The 23,523-nt window shown below is 43.5% G+C and overlaps 1 protein-coding gene across 1 annotated transcript; it reads right to left on the bottom strand.

Annotated features, from left to right (window-relative positions):
- Nucleotides 1-476: 476 nt before the first annotated feature.
- decr2 (2,4-dienoyl CoA reductase 2, peroxisomal) lies at nucleotides 477-22,621 on the bottom strand. The gene is made up of 10 exons (XM_060921175.1): nucleotides 22,417-22,621; nucleotides 22,144-22,235; nucleotides 10,168-10,236; nucleotides 9,945-9,996; nucleotides 9,712-9,847; nucleotides 9,281-9,405; nucleotides 6,980-7,073; nucleotides 6,055-6,159; nucleotides 5,728-5,916; nucleotides 477-946 (listed from the first exon to the last, which is right to left on the bottom strand). Exons 2-10 carry the CDS (start codon nucleotides 22,221-22,223, stop codon nucleotides 912-914), a joined length of 885 nt encoding a protein of 294 aa, XP_060777158.1. The 5' UTR covers nucleotides 22,224-22,235; nucleotides 22,417-22,621; the 3' UTR covers nucleotides 477-911.
- Between the last annotated feature and the right edge of the window lie 902 nt (nucleotides 22,622-23,523).

The raw sequence follows: 23,523 nt of genomic DNA, 5'->3' as shown, positions 1-23,523 counted from the left end.
AAGCTGAAGCTCAGTACCAAATATCAAGCAGTTGTGATTTGTAGTCACTGAGAAAAGTTATGAAAATTTTGTAAATCCACGTTGTATGTTTCATAAACACATTGTCAGTAAACAGGAAGTCAATGTGCGACAGACCTGAAAACGGTATACACAGTATAGAACCCCAAGCTGAAGTTTGGTACCAAGTGGCTCTGATTTGTGGTTGCTGAGAAAAAAAGAGTGCCTTGGACAGACGGAGATACGGACGGAGCGCGCGGGGGGGGGGGGGGGATAACAACCTGGCTATTTTGTGCTTAAAATTTGCAGAATAGTTTCAGAGTAGATCCCAGATCAGACATGGAATGAATGTTTTATTAGATTAACACGTAATAGTACAACAAATTTTTTGGTACATTTTTCCTTTACTAATTTATAAAGATACTTTGCGCCCTCTAGTGGCTCCACTGAGAAGTACAGACAAATAAAGCACCAAGTCGTAAGAATTATAAGTTTTATTATGGAAAACATGTACAGTATGGAGAGCTAGAATAGAGAAATTATATTTAAATTAATTTTCTAATTTTGTTCCAGTGGTGTAAAATATGACCTACTATTATCTGGAATTGATCTCCATCTGGAACAACTTTTTAAAAATTACTGATGGGTAATTTTATCCAGTCATTAACAAAAAACATAACATTAACAAACACTGTTAATGATCCAATCATTAACAACAATTATTTTGCATACGGACTACACATTTCCAAAAGGTACATTCAGTACAGGACTTTTTCCACAAATCAGCGTCAGACCTACCATGCAGTATGTATTGATGAAAATGTCTGGACGTGTGCAGTATTTCATTGTTTAAGCACAATTTAATGATCGGAATCAATCGACGATGACTGTTTTTGTCTCCATTCCTCCGAGGTTTACTTGTCTTTCCTTTTCTCTTGTGACCAAAGATCTAAAAAAGCAACATCAGAAGAAAAAAGAAGACGACAGCGATTAAATCAGGGGTGGGAGGAGAGAAAATGACTTTTAGCAGGAGTGAGGGAGGCGTGGCCTGTGTACCTATCAGTCCCAGAAAAGAAGGAGCTGTGGCTTCTGTGCCTGTCAGTCTCAGTAAAGAAGGCGTGGCCTGTGTTCTTACCGTCAGAATCAAACGATTCAAACTTTCAGCCAGTTAAAATCTTTAGAACGAGCTCTAATTTAATTCAGTTAATCAAAATGCAACAATGCAGCTCATGGAGGAATGCACAGATGTGAGTAATTTCAAAACTTAATCGAATAACAGCTTATAAAATTAACAGTGTACATGCCTGATTTTTCAGATTTGAACAATGAAAAAAAATCAGTACAATCATTCTGAAGTGTGTGTGGTTAGTAAAGTGTACGTGTTTCATGGTCAGTGAAAAGCAAAAAGAAGAGCAGCACCACACCAAGCATGTAATCAGTCAATGAAACGAATTAGTCCAATTCATTAAGTGCTCATAGCTGTTTGTAATTAAACAGCACACTCTAATAATATCACACAGGACAACAAGGGATGTGCATTTTAAGAGGAAAGGCCAAAAGTGACATTTCAAATCTTGTATAGTCTATCGCACCGTGTTTTTAAACTGCTCGAACCTCAGCGGACCCGTTGCGTACTCTTGACTAAAGGACTGCATCGGTTACCCACAGTGTTGTAGTCGAGTCACGAAACCTCGGGTCCGAGTCCAGTCTCGAGTCCCCAGTGTTCAAGTCCGAGAACAAGACTCCAATCGCGCCATTTGACGGTGGCTGTCGCTGCCTTTATGTGAAAGCGTCTCTGCTACTGTGTCGGACTAACGTTACTGCTCGACCGCCCCGTTTTAGTTAACAGGCTACAGATAAAAAGCTTGTTCATTGCTCAGCAAGCCCCGCCCACTATCAACCGAACAATGAACATAGCGTGTCACTTCCTTCTCTGGGTGGAGTCTTGCCAAACGACGACTCAAGTTCGAGGCTGTCCCCGTCGTCTCCTCGATAGTTCTTCTACATATGGAACACATCGCAGTGCATTTTTTTCCCACTGCACGAGAAGTCTGTATAAGCAAAGCGGACGATCCTAGGAGCGTTCTCTCCAGGCATTTTAGCGCCATTCATGTCAGTTTGTTCCTGAACATGACGTACGGTATGAACAGGTCAGTGTGCATTCTCTTGCACGAAATTAGTATAAAAATTAATGTAGATATAAATATCTTATCCCAAATTGCTATGGTATGTTGCAAAAAAAACCCTCCGAGTCCGAGTCAAGTCACGAGTCCTTAAAAGGTCCCATGGCATGGTGGTTTGTTGATGCTTTAAACGGGCTCGTGGAGGCTTCCGGATGTTATATCCGCAGCCTTTCTCGAAATGAACCCTCGGCACGTAAATATAGCCTCCTGGGAGAAAGCCCCATTTCAGCGCTTTTCCCAGTGCGTCGTTTTGCTAATGAGAAGCAGGAGGCGGGGAAGGGTAGAGGGTGGGGGCAGGCCATGGGGGGAGGGGCTTGACCAAGCTGCGCACACACATACTCGCTGCTATCAGCGCCTGTAGCCACGCTGCGAAGACAAAACCCCGTTCTCCCTCGGACTCCTTTCGTAAACTCAACGTGACACAGAGAACTGAGAGTGTTCGGAGTGGTAGTTTACGAACGTATAATACCCTAGGCTTGAACACACACTCCATAACTAAAGAGGATAGAAGCAGCAACTACAGCAACATAGCGCTTATCCAACAGAAGACATGCATTGCGGAGCAATAGTCAAACATAAGCTCATAAGTTACAGTCAATTTCCAGACTAAACTCAGTTTAACAGAGCACGCTGCATGCTCTTTAGTTTTGTAGCGCAGATTACCTGGCTAACTGCAGGAAGCGGTTAGCTGCACAGCTAATGTAGCCATTGCTAGGCTAACGCACCGATTTTAAAACACGGCAAAACGACTAGTTATACACTTACTTGTTCGGTGTTTGTGGCTGATGCGGCAGGGATGCTTGGTACGGACCCAGGCTTCAGTGACAGTTGATGTGCAAAACCTGCCCTGTACTGTCCCAAGTTGTGGAAACATTCCTCAGGAAAATGCTTCCGACAAACATACACCGTCTTAGGTAGACTCGACGGCGTATTATTGAAGTAAATAAAATTAAGCCACTGCGTCTTCAGGGGCTCTCCCGTCGGCAGTAAAAACAGACTCCTTTCTGTGTTGTCACATCCATGTACAGCGCAATTTCCATGTTTCGCTCGCTTAGGTGATGCCATGTTACTGTGTCCTCTATGGTCTCCTCACTACAACTGGGCGGGCAATCCATACAGTGGGTGGGAATCCAGAGGGGGGGCGTGGGGATCATCTCCCTTGCTGACGTAGTAAAGGGAAGAGCTTATCAACGCGCCGTTTTGACGCACCATTCTCAAATGTTGGGCATAGTTTGGTTTACACATTATGAAATTTCTAGCCACTGGGGTGACTTAAGAAGGTCAGAGGAACTCATTTTAACGTTAAAAAACCTCAGAAAGTGAAAATTTCATGCCATGGGACCTTTAAAATTAGTGCATGAGTCGGACTCGAGTACTACAAGCCTGATTTCCTATAATGCACTATGATCACCGTGTCAGAAACGTCCATGAACAGTGACATTCCGCCCCAAACAACGTAAACAACAACTATTACTTCTACAGAGCACCAATTCCGAGGTCTTGTCCTCTTTTTGTGCTGTATTGTCGTCTTGTTTCTGGAAAACTGCAAAGCACAAATTCCTGAAGACTTCCCGCATGTCAGAAAACTTTATGTTGCAAACTGCTGACACTGGAGACTCCTTCCAAACATCTTTCACCAGATCAACAGTTATTCTACCAGGATCAAAATGTATGATTAGAGCTCTGTATGCTCCATCCCGAGCAGCCTGCTTAGTGAACACGGCATAACACGCGAGCCCCATATGGAAGACGAATACACATAGACGCATGTGATGGGCACTGAAATTATATATCCACTCCACTTTAAATAATTTGAGGAAAAAAAAAAAGTATATTTATTTCCTTATATTACATACAGTGGTGCTTGAAAGTTTGTGACCCTTTAGAATTTTCTATATTTCTGCATAAATATGACCTAAAACATCATCAGATTTTCACACAAGTCCTAAAAGTAGATAAAGAGAACCCAGTTAAACAAATGAGACAAAAATATTATACTTGCTCATTTATTTATTGATGAAAATGATCCAATATTACATATCTTTGAGTGGCAAAAGTATGTGAACCTCTAGGATTAGCAGTTAATTTGAATTTTAAATTAGAGTCAGGTGTTTTCAATCAATGGGATGACAATCAGGTGTGAGTGGGCACCCTGTTTTATTTAAAGAACAGGGATCTATCAAAGTCTGATCTTCACAACACGTTTGTGGAAGTGTATCATGGCACGAACAAAGGAGATTTCTGAGGACCTCAGAGAAAGCGTTGTTGATGCTCATCAGGCTGGAAAAGGTTACAAAACCATCTCTCAAGAGTTTGGACTCCACCAATCCACAGTCCGACAGATTGTGTACAAATGGAGGAAATTCAAGACCATTGTTACCCTCCCCAGGAGTGGCCGACCAACAAAGATCACTCCAAGAGCAAGGCGTGTAATAGTCGGTGAGGTCACAAAGGACCCCAGGGTAACTTCTAAGCAACTGAAGGCCTCTCTCACATTGGCTAATGTTAATGTTCATGAGTCCACCATCAGGAGAACACGGAACAACAATGGTGTGCATGGCAGGGTTGCAAGGAGAAAGCCACTGCTCTCCAAAAAGAACATTGCTGCTCGTCTGCAGTTTGCTAAAGATCACGTGGACAACCCAGAAGGCTCTTGGAAAAATATTTTGTGGATAGATGAGACCAAAATAGAACTTTTTGGTTTAAATGGGAAGCGTTATGTTTGGAGAAAGGAAAACACTGCATTCCAGCATAAGAACCTTATCCCATCTGTGAAACATGGTGGTGGTAGAATCATGGTTTGGGCCTGTTTTGCTGCATCTGGGCCAGGACGGCTTGCCATCATTGATGGAACAATGAATTCTGAATTATACCAGTGAATTCTAAAGGAAAATGTCAGGACATCTGTCCATGAACTGAATCTCAAGAGACGGTGGGTCATGCAGCAAGACAACGACCCTAAGCACACAAGTTGTTCTACCAAAGAATGGTTAAAGAAGAATGAAGTTAATGTTTTGGAATGGCCAAGTCAAAGTCCTGACCTTAATCCAATGGAAATGTTGTGGAAGGACCTGAAACAAGCAGTTCATGTGAGGAAACCCACCAACATCCCAGAGTTGAAGCTGTTCTGTATGGAGGAACGGGCTAAAATTCCTCCAAGCCGGTGTGCAGGACTGATCAACAGTTACCGCAAACATTTAGTTGCAGTTATTGCTGTACAAGGGGGTCACACCAGATACTGAAAGCAAAAGGTTCACATACTTTTGCCACTCACAGATGTGTAATATTGGAACATTTTCCTCAATAAATAAATGACCAAGTATAATATTTTTGCCTCATTTGTTTAACTGGGTTCTCTTTATCTACTTTTAGGACTTGTGTGAAAATCTGATGATGTTTTAGGTCATATTTATGTAGAAATATAGAAAATTCTAAAGGGCTCACAAACTTTCAAGCACCACTGTACGAGACTTCTTTCCCTTCCCTGAACACACACCTGTGTGCAGTGCTGCCTCTCAGAGTTTAGCAGATCGAGGTGAGTATATACCCAACAGGCGCTCCACATCATTGGCCGAGGTAAGCCACGCCCCTCCATCCGCCACCACCGTGGCGCCAGTGATGTACGATGCCGCGCGGCTCGCCAGGAAAAGAACAGTATGCGCCATTTCGGTTTTATTTCCCGCCCTCTGAAGTGGAATAGTCCGGAAAACTCCTGCACTCTCCGCATGGGAGCCAGCTGAACCAGAATGAGAGAGACAAAAAAAAAAAGGTCTTTTCTGCTGCCTACTTTTCAGTGGATGCCCCCTTCACCCAGGAAGTGTCCCATGATGTCAACACAAATAACAGATTCTCACAAATGCGCCCAAATTCGTACCAAGTCTGCGGTAACCCTCAGTGCCAGAGATTGGACCTGGTGCCACAGTGTTCACCCTCACGCCACTGGGACCCCATTCCACTGCCAAGTGTCTTGTCATAGCATCTATACAGACACATGGGGGGGGGAGTCATACAATTTCATGGTCTTTATAATTCAGTTCAGAGCAAAAGTTTGCGTCACCCATAGTTTTTGACTGGAAACACAAGAACACATCCCTGTTACGAAGACGGTTATGAAAATGGAGAAGGCACATTATTAGAAAATATATTACATTCAGAAACGGAGATACAGTATAAACTGATTTATTCAACAACACCCCCACACGTTTTCTTGATCGTCTTCATTTTATCCAAAGGGTATACAAACTTTTGCAACCGTACTGTATATAGTACTGCAACACACACACACAAATTTACAAGCTGAACAAAAGTGACAAATCCAAACGACTGGCTCAAATGATTCCTCGGACCAACCCTATGGCGAGCGCGTGTATGTGTCGTCCGATGTTTTCTCAGTTCCCCGCTCACAACTTTAGTTCCTACCTGTTTGCTGTTCTCCATGCAAAACCTGAGGAAAAACTTTGAACCATGGTTTTCTCTCATCCCGTCATACACCACCTCTCTTTAAAAAGTGCAGAGACGTTACAAAGAAAGAAAAATGAAGCTTGGAAGAAAGTAGCAGAGGTGTCCCTTGATGAGTAAATAACTAGTACAGGTAGCTTGCTTTGCTAATCTGCCTTTGACTAATAGAGTCGAACATGCAGTCTAAAGCTAACTACTTAAAGCTGCTACCATTATTCATAAAAAAAAAAGTTCTAGACAGGCCATGACCACAAATAACAAGAGAAGTCGCTACACACCAACAAGAAACAAAGTCTAAGCAACTTGTTTGCTAATGTAAAAAGAAAGCGAGACAAACTCACCATTGGCGGCCTTTGCAGACCCAGCATGCACCTGGAGCGCTTGGCCTTTGTATCCGAGTGTGGCCGAGATGTTTACAATCGAGCCACCATGATCCTAACACACACACAAATAATCAGGAATTGTTTTTCTTCACGAGTCGACACTTATTTTAAAATGAGACAAATCATCAATTTGTGACGCGTCCGTTTCATAAGTATTCGGACAGCACCGGCCTTCGTAATTTTGCCTTTGTGCACCGCCACAGTGGATTTGAAATGCAGCAAAGCGTAAACTTTCAGCTTTAGTTCGAAAACGTTCAACAAAAATATCGCATTAACCGTTTAAGGAACTACAGCCGTTTTTACACAGGCCGTCCATTTTCACAGGTTGAAAAATAAGTAGCGTGCAGTTTCATGGCCAGGTGTTTTTGCATTTGGCAGCTATTCATGGAAACTATCAATATACAGTCCAAAGAGGTGTCGATGCAAGTGAAGGCTTGGAAAAAGGATCGCAGAAAGTTCAGGAGTGGCCAAAATTAACTCATCTCATCTCATTATCTCTAGCTGCTTTATCCTGTTCTACAGGGTCACAGGCAAGCTGGAGCCTATCCCAGCTGACTACGGGTGAAAGGCGGGGTACACCCTGGACAAGTCACCAGGCCATCACAGGGCTGACACATAGACAACCATTCACACTCACATTCACACCTACAGTCAATTTAGAGTCACCAGTTAACCTAACCTGCATGTCTTTGGACTGTGGGGGAAACCGGAGCACCCGCACGCGGACACGGGGAGAACATGCAAACTCCGCACAGAAAGGCCCTCGCCGGCCACGGGGCTCGAACCCGGACCTTCTCGCTGTGAGGCGAAAGCGCTAACCACTATACCACCGTGCCGCCACTCTGCTCATAATAAATAGAAGAAATAGTTACACTTACTCGAGTTGATCTTCAGCTGGATCGAGTTGAAGTTTATAAGAAAAAAAAAAGGCATCGTTCATCATCAGTGTCGCAGTTCTCAAGATTGAATTGACTCGCTGTCCTGAATCACCCGAGGCGCATAAAATCCGCGTGCCATCTCGCAACAAGTTTTACCTCCAAATATCCTCAACTATGCCTGATATATTTTATCCTGGTTACGGTGGGCGTTCCCACCACGAAAGAGAAACCAATCGAAACCAAAAGAGTGAAAGTGATTATCATGTCGTGACCGCGTGAATAGTATTTTATGAATGCGCAATTGCACGCTGGTGTGACTGAGGAAGGTGACAAGTTTTATGTTTCATCTAATTTAGGTAATTTTAAAAAATATATTATTATTTGGCAGTGGGCACATGGGAAAGTGTAAAGTTTGTCGATATATTTATCTTGCTTGTATGATAAACTCAAAGATCTTCTTCTTCTTTTGGCTGCTCCCGATTAGGGGCCACCACAGCGGATCTTTTGTCTCCATTGCTCCGTCTTCCGCATCCTTCTCTACCACTTTCATGTCCTCTCTCACCACATCCATGTATCTCCTCTTTGGCCTTCCTCATTTTCATTTTCCTGGCAGCTCCATCCTCAACATTCTCCTTCCCACATGCTCTGCATCTCTTCTCAGGATGTGCCCGTACCATCTCGGTCTCATCTCTCTTAGCTTCATTCCCAAGCTCTCCACATGTGCTGTCCGTCTGATGCGCTCGTTCCTTATCCTGTCCAACCTCCCATCGCAAACCTTAACATCCTCAACTCCGCCACCTCCAACTTTGCCTCCTGTCTCTTTGTTAAGGGTACGGTCTCCAATCCGTACATCACAGCTGGTCTCACTACTGTCTTATACATCTTACCTTTCACTTTTGCTGGGACTTTCCTATCACAAATGACTCCCGAAATCCTTCTCCAACTGCTCCACCCTGCCTGCACTCTCTTTCTCGCCTCACTATCGCAGCCCCCATTTTCCTGCACAGTTGACCCCAGGTACTTGAATTCACCAAGTCTACTCCTTGCATCTTCACTACACTCTCATCCCCATTCTCACTGATGCACATGTATTCTGTTTTGCTACTGCTCACCTTCATTCCTCTTCGTTCCAATGCATACCTCCATCTCTCCAAACCCAGCTCAACCTCCTTTCTACTTTCACCATATATCACAATATCATCCGCAAACATCATGTTCCTTGGTGACTCTTGCCTCACTTCATCCTTCGATAAACTCGAAGACATTTATCTAAATACATTCTAAACCTGTCGAGCTTCGCTGGAGAAGCTCTCGACCCCGGAGGGTTAACACCTGATATGATGCAATTAGTTATGTTTATTTGTTATAAGTTTGTTTTTACTTTGAACCATTTTTCATAGACGACTTTGCTGGTGTTAAATGTTCCCATGGTGTCAATCTCCAGAACTGTTTTAAAGGCATTGAAGGACAGAGCGGTGGCAGGACACAGGAAGTTCCCCGCCGCGTCTGCAGCACAGATACGAAAATAAGGACAAGCAAACTTTACTTTTCAAAAGATGGACAGAAAGGAATCTACGACTACTTAGTATCAGCTTGATTTGTAGCCTTGTGCAAGACATTTCAGACTATTCTAAATAAAAACGTGGAATAATACAGTTTCCTTTTTCTTTGGACTGCACACGAGTGCTTTCAGAACGTTTCTCTACACTCTGAACAGACATGAATACGAGTCATCTACCTGTGCGTATAACAGCTTGCTAGCTCTAGAACACTAATGCTTATACAAGTATCCAGGAGAACCCGACGACGTACTGTTGATAAGGATATCGACACGTCCAAACTCTTTCAGAGTCTCATCCACAGCGGTCGAGATGGTATCTGGCTGACGCACGTCCATCTGCAGAGGAAGGCAGTGTCGTCCCGTCGCACTGGTCAACTTCTTCGCTGCCTAAAAAAAAAAACAACAAATATAAAATACAGAGCTTAATACGTTCAAATGTCATTTCTTGTTTGTAAAGTTGGAACCTCTAGAATAGGAAGAGTACCTCAGTGAGCTTCTCCAGGTTCCTGCTGGCAATGACCGTGTCACAGCCATGCCTGAAAGAGACGTACCATATAACCTTAACTGTTGATTAAATTTTTTTTTTTTAAGGAAAGAAAGACTGTATTTGGGGGAGAAGAGAAGAAAGGCGACACAACACAATCTGAGACATCATTAACCTGGGTTTGTTCACCTGAGAAACAGCGTAATACTCAAAACCGGTGTACCTCATAAGAACCTCAGCGATACGGAAGCCGATGCCGGAGCCGCCGCCTGTTATAAAGGCCACCTGATCCCTAGAAAACAATATGAATTTGATTATTTATATGGAGAGCAAATAAATCTAGGCAGCATTTCACTCTGTGTAATCAGCTGACACCTGACCTGTCGAGAAAGAAATGAGGAATAGGTGATGAGGAATGAGGAGTAAGGAAGGAGAACGAAGGGATTAGGAGTAAGGAGTGAAGAAAAAAGAATGAGGGATAATGAATGAAGAAGGGGGATAAAAAGGATAAGGAATACAGGATAAACAGTAAGGAATAAGGAGGATGAAATGAGGAAAGAGGATTAAGAGATAAGGAATAAGGAGTAAGGACCAGAGATGGACAAAGTACCCAACTTCAGTCAAACCCCACTGGTCAAATGTTACTCCAATACAAGTGAAAGTTGTACAGTCAAATTTTTACTTCAGTTAAAGTACTGAAGTATTTGCTTTTAAAAATACTTCAGTACATTTTCCGTCAACGCATTGTTGTATTATTGCCACAACGCTTACAAAACCTAATGCCTCTGAAGCAACCGACTGGATTTACTGACTAACTTTTAGAACCTGTCGAATAAACACCTGGTAGAATGTTACAACAGTGTTTCCCAACCTTTCTTGAGCCACGGCACATATTTTACATTCGAAAAATCCCACGGCACACCACCAAACAAAAATGTCACAAAAAGTATGTATCATGAAATACAATGATCATCTAGTCTCAACTTACTCACAATTTACTTACCTAGTGTGAAACCTGGGCCTGTTTAGTTGAACACAAAGCTGATATACTCGCAGGAATTGAAGAAAGGCACACACAAAGATCTTCCTCAACAGCTCTGAGTCACTCTCCTTTTTTAGTTTTTATAGCAGTCATGCTTGAAAAGCACAGCTCGCATAGATAGGTTGTGGAAAATCACCTTTTTTGCATTCTTCTGACCTCTACTCATACTAGGGCCTTCATCTGGGTCAGAATTTTCTCCAGGACCCAGTTTGGATTGTGTACTTTTTCTTTTCAAATATTTATCCCTTGCTATCACACCTGAAGCATTACTAAATCTATTGTTTGAATGGCTACAGGCAGATACACAGGTTAATTAGCTACCTGCTGCCATGTAGTGTAAGAGTATTTAATTGTTCTGCCTGTCACGATATGTCGCTAGCATAGATGAACGAAGACAAATTATTTGCAGTAAATAAATAATTTTTGGAACAATTAAGTGAAATTAGATAATTTCCCACGGTATACCTGATGATCTCTCACGGCACACTGGTTGGGAATCACTGCGTTACAAAATGAAACACAACCAAACTGAAAAAGAGCCAGTCGCTTTTTTTTTTTTAATTCTAACGCTCCTCCCCACCCCCACAAAGCAGCATGGTAGTGTTCTGACCCAGCTCTGGCAGTGTACACACATGTATGTGTATGTTAATCAGAAGACAGTGGAGTAGTTGTAAATACAGCCTGTTCAGAAAATAAAAATGACAATCCAACCTGATTAAAACCAGGTCCACACCTCGAGCTTAATGACTGTCCAACGGCAACACGACTTTAAGCAAGACAAAAAAATTGCAAGACAGTCATCTGACATCAAAACAAAAAATTCCAGCAATTTGTTGTGAATGACTAGTACAATATTGTCCGTCTCACATGCACAAGTGTCTGTATTCATGCACATAGGAATCTGCCTGTGGAATCATGTTGGGTCAACGTTAAGCTAGCTAGTCAGTGAAACTCCACCTGACATGCTAGCAAAATCTTTTCAAACTCAAAATCATATTGGGTAGCTAATGCTACTCGAAAAGAAAGATTTCTACATTCTGTTTATTTGGCAAGATTATGCTAAAACATATTTCTGAAAGGACTTCAGATCAGTTAACGTTATTCATGTTAGCGTAACTCCGTTTTTACATGCTAACTAACAGTGTCCAAGTTAACTAGCTATGTGTTAACGTTAGCCGTGGACAAGGCGATGGCAACTTGGCGGGCAAATCCATAGAAAGTCATTTGACTAACTAGACTGCATAGCTATTGCAACGTTATCGCTAGCTCTAAAAGCACAGACAACTTCATTGCAAGCTTTCTCTTGGAATAAAACGTTTATATACCTTAATATGCTTCCGCAGGTTAGACGGCAAGTTTTTGTAGGCGGTGATGTGCTCCGTTGCAGGCAAACAAAGCAAACATTCAAAACAAAGCCACTCTTTATTCCTTTCAGAAAACTGAAACATGGGTTCTAGCTATAGAACCATGGGTACGTGCATTCTCCAGAAGAACCGCCTCCTTCCACTCTGCCATCAACTGATCGTGTTGAATAATGCTTCGGAGAAATAACCGAACTTGATTTTATACAGTCTATGGACGTGAAGTGACCCTGGTGATTTACTGATGGGCTGTCTCAGTGTCACCTGCAAAAAAAACAATCACATTTTAGAAAAGGAAAAACATCTACTTTCAAAGCTGCTTCATAGTAACGAGGACCTTGATAGAAATGTAGTGGAGTAAAAAGTATGATATTTGTCTTTCAAATGTAGTAAAGTCATAAGTTGCCAAAAAAATTAACTCTCAAGTAAAGTACAGATACTCAAAAAGTGTTCATAAATACAGTACTCAAGTAAGGCCCTGTCCACACGGCAACGGATTCAGGTGAATCTGATAAAATTGTTTATTGTTTCGGCCTGGCGTCCACACGGCACCGGCGTTTTGGGTGCCCCAAAACGAAATCTTTTGAGAACGGGTTCCAGAGTGAAAAGATCTGGCAACGGCGCCGTTGCGAAGTCGTCTGGATGAGTAGAACAGATTTGTTTACGATGACGTCACAACCACATGTGCTTCACGCCGGGTAGAAGTGTAACGAACTCGATGCGAGTTGTCAACAAATCCTATAACTTGGTTCATGAAACGCGCTTACAAAATATTTTCACTGTGAATATTTATTGTGTAATAGTGCAAAGTGAGAGAGAGAGAGAGAATAGCCCTTAGGGCAGAGTCAATCCTGCCAGCAAAAATAGGGAAAAAAAGGAGCGATCTCACCTCTTCAGATGTTGGTTTATGTCCTACAATACATTCCTCAAAAAGGGCGTAGAAGAACAAAGTAATCCATCAACGTGTAGCATTCAATTTATTCCGGACCATTAAAGACGCCGCCTTCCGCGTAGCATCATACGTCATCCTCGCCGCCATATTGGATGGGGCAAAGCGGAGAATAAAGATGCCTCATTCATGTGCTGCGTTTAACTGTACCAACAGGTTTGCCGTCCAAACGAGATCACATGGGATTACCTTTCACAGGTGAGACTGGAAAAATACTTTTCATTGTATTTGGTCATTATAACGTAATTTTACCAACAGATTTTTCTGACTTTGTGGCTAATATGAAGTCTCGCGCATAATAGTTTATGCGCATGCGTCCTTACTTCTTCTATTGTTCTGTGTCTCTGATAGGACCATCTTACAGCGCACCTAGAGGTGTGGCATGTGTATTGCATCGTTTTCAGCAAGCGTTGCGTTGCCATATGTACCTGATATTTTACTGATCCGTTGCCCATGTGGACGCGATATTTTTTTTTTAAAATCTCGTTGCCGTTGTCGTGTGGATGTAGCCTAAATGTACTTCGTTACTGTCCACCTCTGGTCAGGACTAAGAAATAATTAATTATTCACCGAAGGCAAGGCGATTATTCTATGGTATGAGCTACTTCCAGTAAAATTGTGCGGTCTGACAGGCAGAATTTTCAGACTTTCTTTCTAAGGTGCCGGCTTTCAATGTTGCAAAAAAACAAAACCGAAAAAAAAGATTAACTGGAAATCCATTTTGTTGAAAAAATAAACCAATATAGATTCTATTTTTATCTTTCTCAGAACATCCGTCATGCATTCCTCGAGTGGCGATATAAATTCAGTTTTGAAACTGCTAGCTGTTTATTCTGCATGAGTGAATCAACTATGTTACAAATACGACGTAGCTGAAAGCAGCGTCACGCCTCATTATAATGACTGTATTTTAATTTTAGAAATAAAACATCCATATAATAAACTTGCTACTATCCTTGCTTGCTCGGTCTTTACAGGAAAATATCAGACCGAGGTCTTGACAGTACGGACTTTCTTTCCAGGCCTATGGCTCGGTCCGTACCGTCAAGACCTCGGTCTGGTATTTTCCCATAAAGACCTCACGCCCGGTTAATAAGTAGTTAATAGTGACCAAGACGAAGTCAAGGTTATTATTCACTTCACCTGAGGTGGATAATTATTTTAGTAAACAATTATGTCTGTTTTAGTAAACAATTATCCACCTCAGGTGAAGTGAATATCAACTGCGCCGCGCTCCACACCGACCGGCCGTTCCAAGTTTACTCCTCATCAACGCTCGCTCTCTTGTCAACAAAATGGACGACTTGAGATTTCGATTTGTGAATAACCGATGGGACAGCTGTATAACAATTTCCGAGACATGGCTGCACGGAAACAACCTAGATGCAGCTGTGGAACTACAGGGGCACAGCGTCTACAGAGTAGACCGTACATCAGAGGCCGGGAAGAAAAAAGGAGGAGGTGTGCGTGTTTGTGAGAGACGATTTTTGCACTGATGTCACTGTTTTGGAAAGATATTGTTGTACGGACTTGGAGTTTCTGGCGCTAAAACGCAGGCCATTCCACCTCAGCCGTGAGCACAGTGCATTGTTTGTTTTTGCTGTGTACATTCACCCATGAGCTAATGCAAAGTTAGCCATGAGCAGGCTGCATGAGGCGATCAGTAAACAACAAAACGGACTACCAGACAGTTTCATCATCGTGGCGGGGGATTTTAAATCACACAAACCTGAAGTCTGTGTTACCCAAATTCTACAAAAACATCCACATGGGGACACGGAATGGAAAAACACTCAATCAGGTTTACACCAACTTCAAAGGTGCCTACAAAGTCTGCCCAGCCCCCCCACCTTGGACAATCAGACCACTTGACTTTGTTTTTAACACCTTCTTGTCAACCTCTCATCAGCAAAACAAAGAGCCAGGTCAGGACAGTTCAGATCTGGTCTGAGGAGACCGAGGCAGCACTGAAAGACTGTTTTGAGGACATAAGGTGGGAGATCTTTGATCAGGGAGACACAAAACAATATGCTTCCATAGTAATGGACTATATCAGGTTCTGTGTTGAGACTTCCACCAAAGCCAAAAACATCAGGCGTGCCCCAAAACCAAAAGCCCTGGTTCAACAGCACTGTTTACAGTCTTCTGAAAGCCAGGAATGTGGCGCTGCGATCAGGTGACGGGGAGACCTACAGGAGATCCAGAGCAGATCTGAGAAGGGGGATCACTGCTGCCAAAAACAAATATAAAATGCAAATCGAACAGCATTTCAAAGACAACACCACCCGCAGCATGTGGCAGAAGATCAGAACAATTACTAACTACAAACAGAACCCCTGCCCACCCTCTACAGTCGACCCCTCCCTCCCTGATCAGCTGAACACCTTCTCCCATTTTGACGGCAACACTACCAACATGAATGAGCCATCCCCAGCATCCCTCACCCACAGTCAATGTCCTTCACACACCTCCAGCCCCCCTCAGAAAGAGAGACATCCAATGGTATTGCACCAGTACCAGGTTTAGCGGGCCCTGCTCAACATCAATGGCAGGAAGGCGACTGGTCCGGACGGGGTCCCAGGACGTGCTCGAAAAGCATGTGCACACCAACTGGCGGGTGTTTTCACTGACATATTCAACAAGTCACTGAAGGAGGCCATAGTCCCCTCCTGCTTTAAAGCTGCAACCATCATCCCCGTCCCAAAGCGCTCAGCAGTCAGATCCTTGAACGATTATCGGCCTGTTGCACTAACTCTTATAATCATGAAATGCTTTGAAAGACCGGTGATGAACTACATTAAAGCCTCTGTCCCTGCTGACCTGGACCAGTTTGCCTACAAAACCAACAGATGCGCTGAGGACACCATCTCCCTCATGCTCCACACTGTACTGACTCACCTGGAGAACCCTGACACCTACGTGAGGATACTGTTAGTTGAATTCAGCTCGGCCTTCAACACTGTCAGTCCAAGCAAGCTGGTCAACAAGCTGCTGTCTCTGGGCCTGGACCACCGTCTCTGTAGCTGGATTAAGGACTTCCTCTCCAACAGACCACAGCATGTGAGACTCGGAGACCTCATCTCATCCACCACCATCTTAAACATTGGCACCCCCCAAGGCTGTGTTCTTAGTCCACTCCTTTACTCACTCTTCACACAGGACTGTTCTCCCATTCATAACTCAAACCAAATATACAAGTCTGCAGATGACACAGCTGCGGTGGGGTTGATAACCAACAGCGATGAGGCAGCCTATAGAGAGGCAGTTCAGGCCCTCACATCTTGGTGTCAGAACAATGACTTGCTCCTCAACACCAACAAAACAAAGGAGCTTGTCACTGACTTCAGAAAATGACTGGATAAAACAAATGCCAGCCTGGTGATCTCTGGAGAGGAGGTGGAACAGGTGGGGAGCTTCAAGTACCTCGGTGTTCACCTCTCAGAGGACCTGACATGGGGAGTGAACACCAGAGAGGTGGTGAAGAAGGCCCAGCAGAGACTCTTCTTCCTGCAATCCCTGAGGAAAACTGGGCTCTCACAGAAGCTCCTCACCAACTTTTACCAGTGCACCATACAAAGTGTTCTGAGCTACGGATGCATAGTGTGGTTCTCCAGCTGCACCTCAGAGGAGAGGAAAGATCTGCAGCGGATCATCAGGACAGCAGGTAAAATCACTGGTACCCCTCTCCAACCCCTGGAACAGATCTACTCTGCCAGGCTCAGAAACAGAGCCACAGAGATTAGGACTGACTGCACTCACCCCGGACAATGTCTTTTTGACACCCTTCCCTCTGGAAGGCTTAGGGTCAGAAAGTCACAAACAGCAAGACACCAAAATAGCTTCTTCCCCAGGGCTGTAAAAGCTCTGCTGGAGGCCTGATCTGGACTTGGACTCACACTCTGCACCTTACTGTGTTTGGCTACTTTAAATAATTGCATACTACAATTTATATTACTGCTTATATGCCATGTGCATATATTATATGTGTGTTTATTTATTCCATGTCCCAACAGCCAGCCGCTGTGTCCGGGGATCAGGTCGTCGAGGCCCCTGCCTTCGACTGCCACCCAATCCACCTATGGTCATGAGCTTTGGGTAATGACCGAAAGAACAAGATCGCGGATACAAGCGGCTGAAATGAGTTTCCTTCGCAGGGTGGCTGGGCGCTCCCTTAGAGATAGGGTGAGAAGCACAGTCACTCGGGAGGAGCTCGGAGTAGAGCCGCTGCTCCTCCACATCGAGAGGAATCAGCTGAGGTGGCTCGGGCATATTTTTCGGATGCCTCCTGGACGCCTCCCTGGGGAGGTGTTCCAGGCATGTCCCCCTGGGAAGAGGCCCCGGGGAAGACCCAGGACACGCTGGAGGGACTATGTCTCTCGGCTGGCCTGGGAACACCTCGGTGTTCTTCCCGAGGAGCTGGCCGAGGTGTCTGGGGAAAGGGAAGTTTGGGCTTCCATGCTTAGACTGCTGCCTCCGCGACCCGGTCCTGGATAAGCGGAAGAAGACGAGACGAGACGTGTTTATTTATTGATATGCTGCTGTGATCTGAGCCCTCACACAGTGTTTCGTTGTATAGTAATATGCAATGACAAAGAATCAGTCAACATCGGTGAATAATAATTCCGATATTTTCACCAATGTTTTAACTTTTTTAAAATATTTTATAAATACACAGGTGATTATTTCAAAAAATGTTTTAAATAATTTTTCAAACTTCAAAAGTAGCATGCAAATGTAATAACAGCACGGCGCAGACTTCTCACAGAAAATATTTTGTTTTGAAATCGATAACTAAATCACAATTCTACCTTCGTTTTGAATAGTTTTAGACCAAACTTCGTAGCATATTTAGTGCTTTCTTCTTCTCCTTCTTTTGGATTTCCGGCAGTTTTGACGCTTTACATTGTATTACTGCCACCCACAGTTAACATAACGTAACAGTCACTTTAACCTTTAAATATGGGGATATAGACCCGTAGCATGCAGAATTGACCTAATTTTCTTTTCTATGAGCGGATGGTTCTCATTTCGACCCAGAAGTGTCTTTAAAGAAAAGGAAGAAACCCCTATATCAGCTACCTCAATAAACAATTTATTTCTTTCTTCGCTGTATTTTTTGCAATGTAAAAGGACATGCTGTGTAGTCTCTGGACTGCCACGTTCACGTAGCCCGTCTTGATGTTTACCAATTATCTTTAGGCTGCTGTTTAGGCCACAATATCCCAGCCTTCGCCTTGTTAGTTTTGAAATATCCTTTCTATCCTCATTCTTAACGTACTTCTGAATAGAGAAGTAACACCTTCATTTTTTTCCTCACTATTCCATTCGTTCTGCCATTCATTTGACAATGTTGTGATACTCCGTTCTGCCAAGTAAAACACTTGGCTCCTCTTCTGATCTTGTTAGTGTAGATTTTGCTATTTTTATCAACCATCTCATTGCCTTTTACGCCAACATGTGCTGGCACCCATAGCAGACCCACTTTGCAACCTATTTGGGCGGCACGGTGGTGTAGTGGTTAGCACTGTCGCCTCACAGTAAGAAGGTTCTGGGTTCGAGCCCAGCAGCTGACGGGGGCCTTTCTGCGTGGAGTTTGCGTGTTCTACCCGTGTCTGCGTGGGTTTCCCCCACAGTCAGGTTAACACAGGACGGCCTTGGGCTGAAGTGCCCAAGAGTGGTGGCGCGTACGTATGCAGCGGCTTTGCTCTCCTGTGATTAGGGTTGCCACCATTCAGAAATGAAAATAAGGGACACCCACCACGGCTCCTTGGGGCCATGACCACCACGGGCACGACTCCCATGGGGTGGGGTGCCTGCAGCAGTGGTATGTTTTATTTTGTAAGTGTTTTTAGTAAAGGGGTGATCAAGAAAGCAATCACTCATACTTAAAGCTTGAAATGCTTTATTGCCAATGCTGTAAAAATGTATAATGTACAAGTTGGCAACAATGAACTTTTAAAATATAATCTAAATATATTGAGAACTTAATATCACTGTAAATGTAAGTGCATAACTGTTCTTGGTGTAGGGACTCTCTTTGTGAACCTTGGGGACATTTTTACTTAGAGAGGGAAAAAAGAGAACAAAAACACAAAAAACATGTATGTCTGCTTATTCAAGAATGCAGAAAACAAAGTGCAAAAACATTACTCCTTCCCTCAACAGTCCTGAGTTCATCAGGAACTGTTGTGTTTGTCTTGTCTGTGGAGTAGACCAGATTTAAACAGTCAACAGATTTCCCTCACTTCTTTTTCCAAGTGTACTTCTTGTTACTCCTTGCTGCACTGAGTAACTCTTTGTCTTTCAAAGCACTGTTGTAAAACTCTGAACAGGACTGCTCAAAGTTTAGAGTGATCAGGAGCTCACTCCTTATGACTGCAGCAGACATTTTTAAACGGCCCGGGTTTTTTGAGCAGCGCCGGTGTGTGTTGTCTGTCTCTAGGCAACCGTGACCGCGCCATACGCAGTGACGCAGTAGTCTGGCTAACGCGACTTCAAAGCTCTGCGAGCATTTGGTCTGGCAAAGATATTAAGCCCAACCGTTTCCCAAAGCGCGTGGTTGACCTGCCTGCCTGAAATGCCTCAGTTTGCTACTGGTCGAAGCCAGAAAAGGCTGTGATGAAGCTTAAACCAATCACATCACTCTTTCATCTGACGTATGTGACGCGACGGAAACTGCTTGAGTAACAGGAAGAAGATAAATACCTCCAGGGCTGCTCTTTGCTCCGTTTTCAATGAGAACTTCCCGTTGAATGCTTTCAATACAGCATCTACCGCTGTGTCAAAGGCTTGCCGCTGCTCCATGTTCGTAATGTTTCTAGTGAATGAAGCGCTTCCGGCATAGATTCTGTAAACAATCTATGGCTTCCGGTCGCAGTTCTACTATGTCACTGCCTTGAACACGCCTCTACCCTCTAAGTTGGAGATGCTCAAAGTTGATTCGCTCCCGATTTTTCGGGAGCTTGGAAGAGCTGGAGATAGCTTGCCTTGCCAGACTAAGCTCGCAACAGACCCTCATGTTGCGTCACACTTAGGATGGGCGGGCCCAGGCTAGTGACGCAGGCAGCCAGGCATAGACACACAGAGCGTGACAGAGTGGAGGGGTTTGTGTCCTGGGTAGATCCCGCAACGGAGTATTTCCTGTTTTATTTTGTTCATTATTGTTAGATTTAGTGTTGATATGTGTGAGACAGACATGTGTATTGGACATTTATGAAAATATGGAACAAATCGCATCCTGTATCGGTTCAATACGGGACACAAGATTTAATTGCCAAATAAAGGACGACTCCATATTTTACGGGACGGGTGGCAACCCTACCTGTGATGAACTACATTTAGTTGTACATTTGTGCAGTAACAAACGCTACGTTCACACTGCAAGGCTTAATGCTCAATTCCGATTTTTTTGTGAAATCCGATTTTTTTGTGAGGTCGTTCACATTAACAAATATATGCGACTTGTATGTGATCCTCAGTATGAACGAAAAGCGACCTAAAAGTGTTCCGCATGCGCATTACAGGATACGACGACGTCACACGCAGTGAGCATGGCCAGTGTTTACGGAAGTAAAACCGCCCGGTTGCGGTATGACCCATCCAATCTAGCTTGAATAGCTGCATCCCCCCAAATGGAAATCAGCTCCCTAACCTCTGTGTCCTTCCATTGAGAAGATTCAGAACCTTCACAGCCCGAAGCGTCCCTCGCATTGATGTCATGCACAGGGGCGCAGATACGTTTTTTGAACTGGGGGGGACAAAGCTGCCAGCAAACCAGCCCCAACCCCGATATGCCTGTCAAACTTGTTGTTAGTAACCATAGCAACCAAGCTCGAGCTCGCAACCTGTGCAGACTGCGCAGCTCAACCAACCGAATATCAGTCTTTGTTTTGTTTTATGTGAGTTGTTGCAACTATGTATACACTGCTGTGCACCTCAATAAACCGAATGGTAATTAGTCTTTTGATTTTTCTGTGAGGTTTGCCTTATGCAAAGAAAGACAGCATAGACGTTTTTTCCTCCCTATAAGTGGGGGGGACCGAACGAGGTGAATTTAAATCTGGGTGGGACGAGTCCCACCCTCTATCTGCGCCCGTGATTATGCGCCATGTTGTTGTAACTTTTTTTGAGAGACCCGCCGCCTACTTCAGCGCAGAATAGTGACGTTTGTGGCTTGTTGATGACGTTTAAGTCGGATGAATGCGACCTGGCGGTTCAGACTGAAGTCGCATATGAAAAGAGCGGATAGGAATCGGAATTAGGACCACATATCCAAACGGCCTGGGTCGGATTTGAAAAAATCGGATCTGTGTCGTTCATATTGTCAATAAAAGATCGGATACAGGTCACATATGGGCGAAAAGATCGGATTTGAGTCACTTCAGCCTGCAGTGTGAACGTAGCCAAAGACATTCTATTCTATTTTCTCTGTCCTATACAGACATATTAATGCTTCATTTATTAAATCAGGCCGTGCTTCAAGGCCTATTTAGTGCTTTTAGGAACAGCATTTTATTTGTAATTCTTCCTCACTTCCGGTGACGAAGCAATTGTCCGCCATTTTGTCGAGTAATCGAGAATCTCTTCTGACCGAGCTCTCTGATTGGTCGAGAGATTCCAACCAATCAGGGCGCGCGATTTCCTTTGACTCATCTGCATATTTGTATTAATAAGGGATAAGGAATACAGTGTTAAGCACAAAGACAAATGAAGACAGAATAGGGAACAATGGATGAGAAATGAGGACTAAGAAATAGAGAATAAGGATTAAACAAAAAGGATAATCAGGAATAAATGGACTAAAGAATGAGGAAATTTGAATCAGGGAATAATTGCTGGTGTGTTTACTTGAGCAGGTCCTGGCTGTAGATGGGAGTGTATGAGCTGAGACAGTCATCCGTGTGCACATCCTCCGGAGCCTCCGCCATTCTCTCCACCCGCTACATTACAGAATAAAAACATCAACAGGAATAAATTCGGCGTTTCCGGCCTCAAGTCAGACATTTTAAACGTGTGTATTAGTAAGTGGTGAGCAGAGCAGAGCAGGAAGGCTGCATGGACAAAGTAGCAGTGCAACCTGTTCAGCTGAAAGTTCAGTTCAGAATCACAGTGTAACTTTACCTGAGCCTTAAAATACACACAACGCCACAAAGAAAACCTCAAAACAAGTTATTTTATCGAACTTTTGTTCATTCTGCTAAAAAAAACAACACTGCTGAACCTTGGACCGACCACTGAGCTCAAAATAAAACCTGGAGAGCTTATAGGTTCGTCAGAGTGAAGCCGTCTGGCCGCCATCTTACCACTCTCATCGCGTGTATTTGGCTTGTGTGTGCTAATCCAATCAAACTTGACCCAAGAAAAGTGTCTCCTGAGTTTTTTTTTTCCCCTTTCATGACCTCCTCTTATTTTCTCAACTTTACCCACATTCCTAACACATCATGATAGCGCTGCTGTTCACTGTTATTCCTTTTTCCAGTCCAGTCTCTAACCTTTTTTTTTTTTTGAACGGCTCTTTTACTACGATAATTATTTTTAGGGAGATTATTTCAGTTTTTCCTCTTATACAGTGTGTCTTTCTCTTTCGTATATTTCTTCTTTCCTAGCTATCGACTGAGATATCACACACGCGATGTGAGTGGTAAGATGGCGTCCAGATGGCTTCACTCATCTCCAGATTTTATCCAGAGCTGAGTGGGACCGACCCGCTGGTGACGTCTTGTAACCGCGGTGCATTATGGGGTGTGTCGTGTGTACTCTGTAGCTCTGACTAGCTATGTAGCTAATTAAACATGAATTATTCAAACAAATGAAATATAAATAGACTGAGGTTCCATCCAAGGTGAATTCCTGCCTCACACCAAGTGTTCCCAAGAGAGAAAGTGGTTACTTGAAAAGCAAAATAGCTAGTTTACTTGATATTAACTTAAAAACAAAACGTGAGCATATTCACAAAACATTAACCAATAATACAGTAATAGCATTCCACTCTAACAAAATTTTTTACCCCTAAACTAAACAAGAATGCTCTGAGAGCACAATATCCCCCGCTGGCAACTATATCTATGCTAGAAGGCCGTAACTCTGGTAGAACGTGACTGAATTGAACAAAATTGCAATATGCCTATTACCAGCATATAACAAAGAATCCTGTCAAGTTTTGTGAAATTCCTCCAAAGATTGTGAGAGGAGTTGATTTCAGACTCAAATTGACCGTAGGTGTGAATG

This window comes from Neoarius graeffei, chromosome 5, assembly GCF_027579695.1.
Source record: "Neoarius graeffei isolate fNeoGra1 chromosome 5, fNeoGra1.pri, whole genome shotgun sequence".
In the NCBI taxonomy this organism is placed as follows: domain Eukaryota; kingdom Metazoa; phylum Chordata; class Actinopteri; order Siluriformes; family Ariidae; genus Neoarius; species Neoarius graeffei.
Note: the sequence above shows the minus strand (reverse complement) of the source record. Positions and strands in the feature narration are given on the sequence as shown.

Bases quoted from the DNA above. Each gene is read 5' to 3' on its own strand.
- decr2 (XM_060921175.1), bottom strand. From the start codon at position 22,223: ATGGCGGAGGCTCCGGAGGATGTGCACACGGATGACTGTCTCAGCTCA. The intron at 9,997-10,167 runs GTACACCGGTTT...CGTCTCTTTCAG, and splicing joins ATCGCTGAGGTTCTTATGAG to GCATGGCTGTGACACGGTCA. The intron at 9,848-9,944 runs GTACTCTTCCTA...TTTTTTTTTTAG, and splicing joins ACCTGGAGAAGCTCACTGAG to GCAGCGAAGAAGTTGACCAG.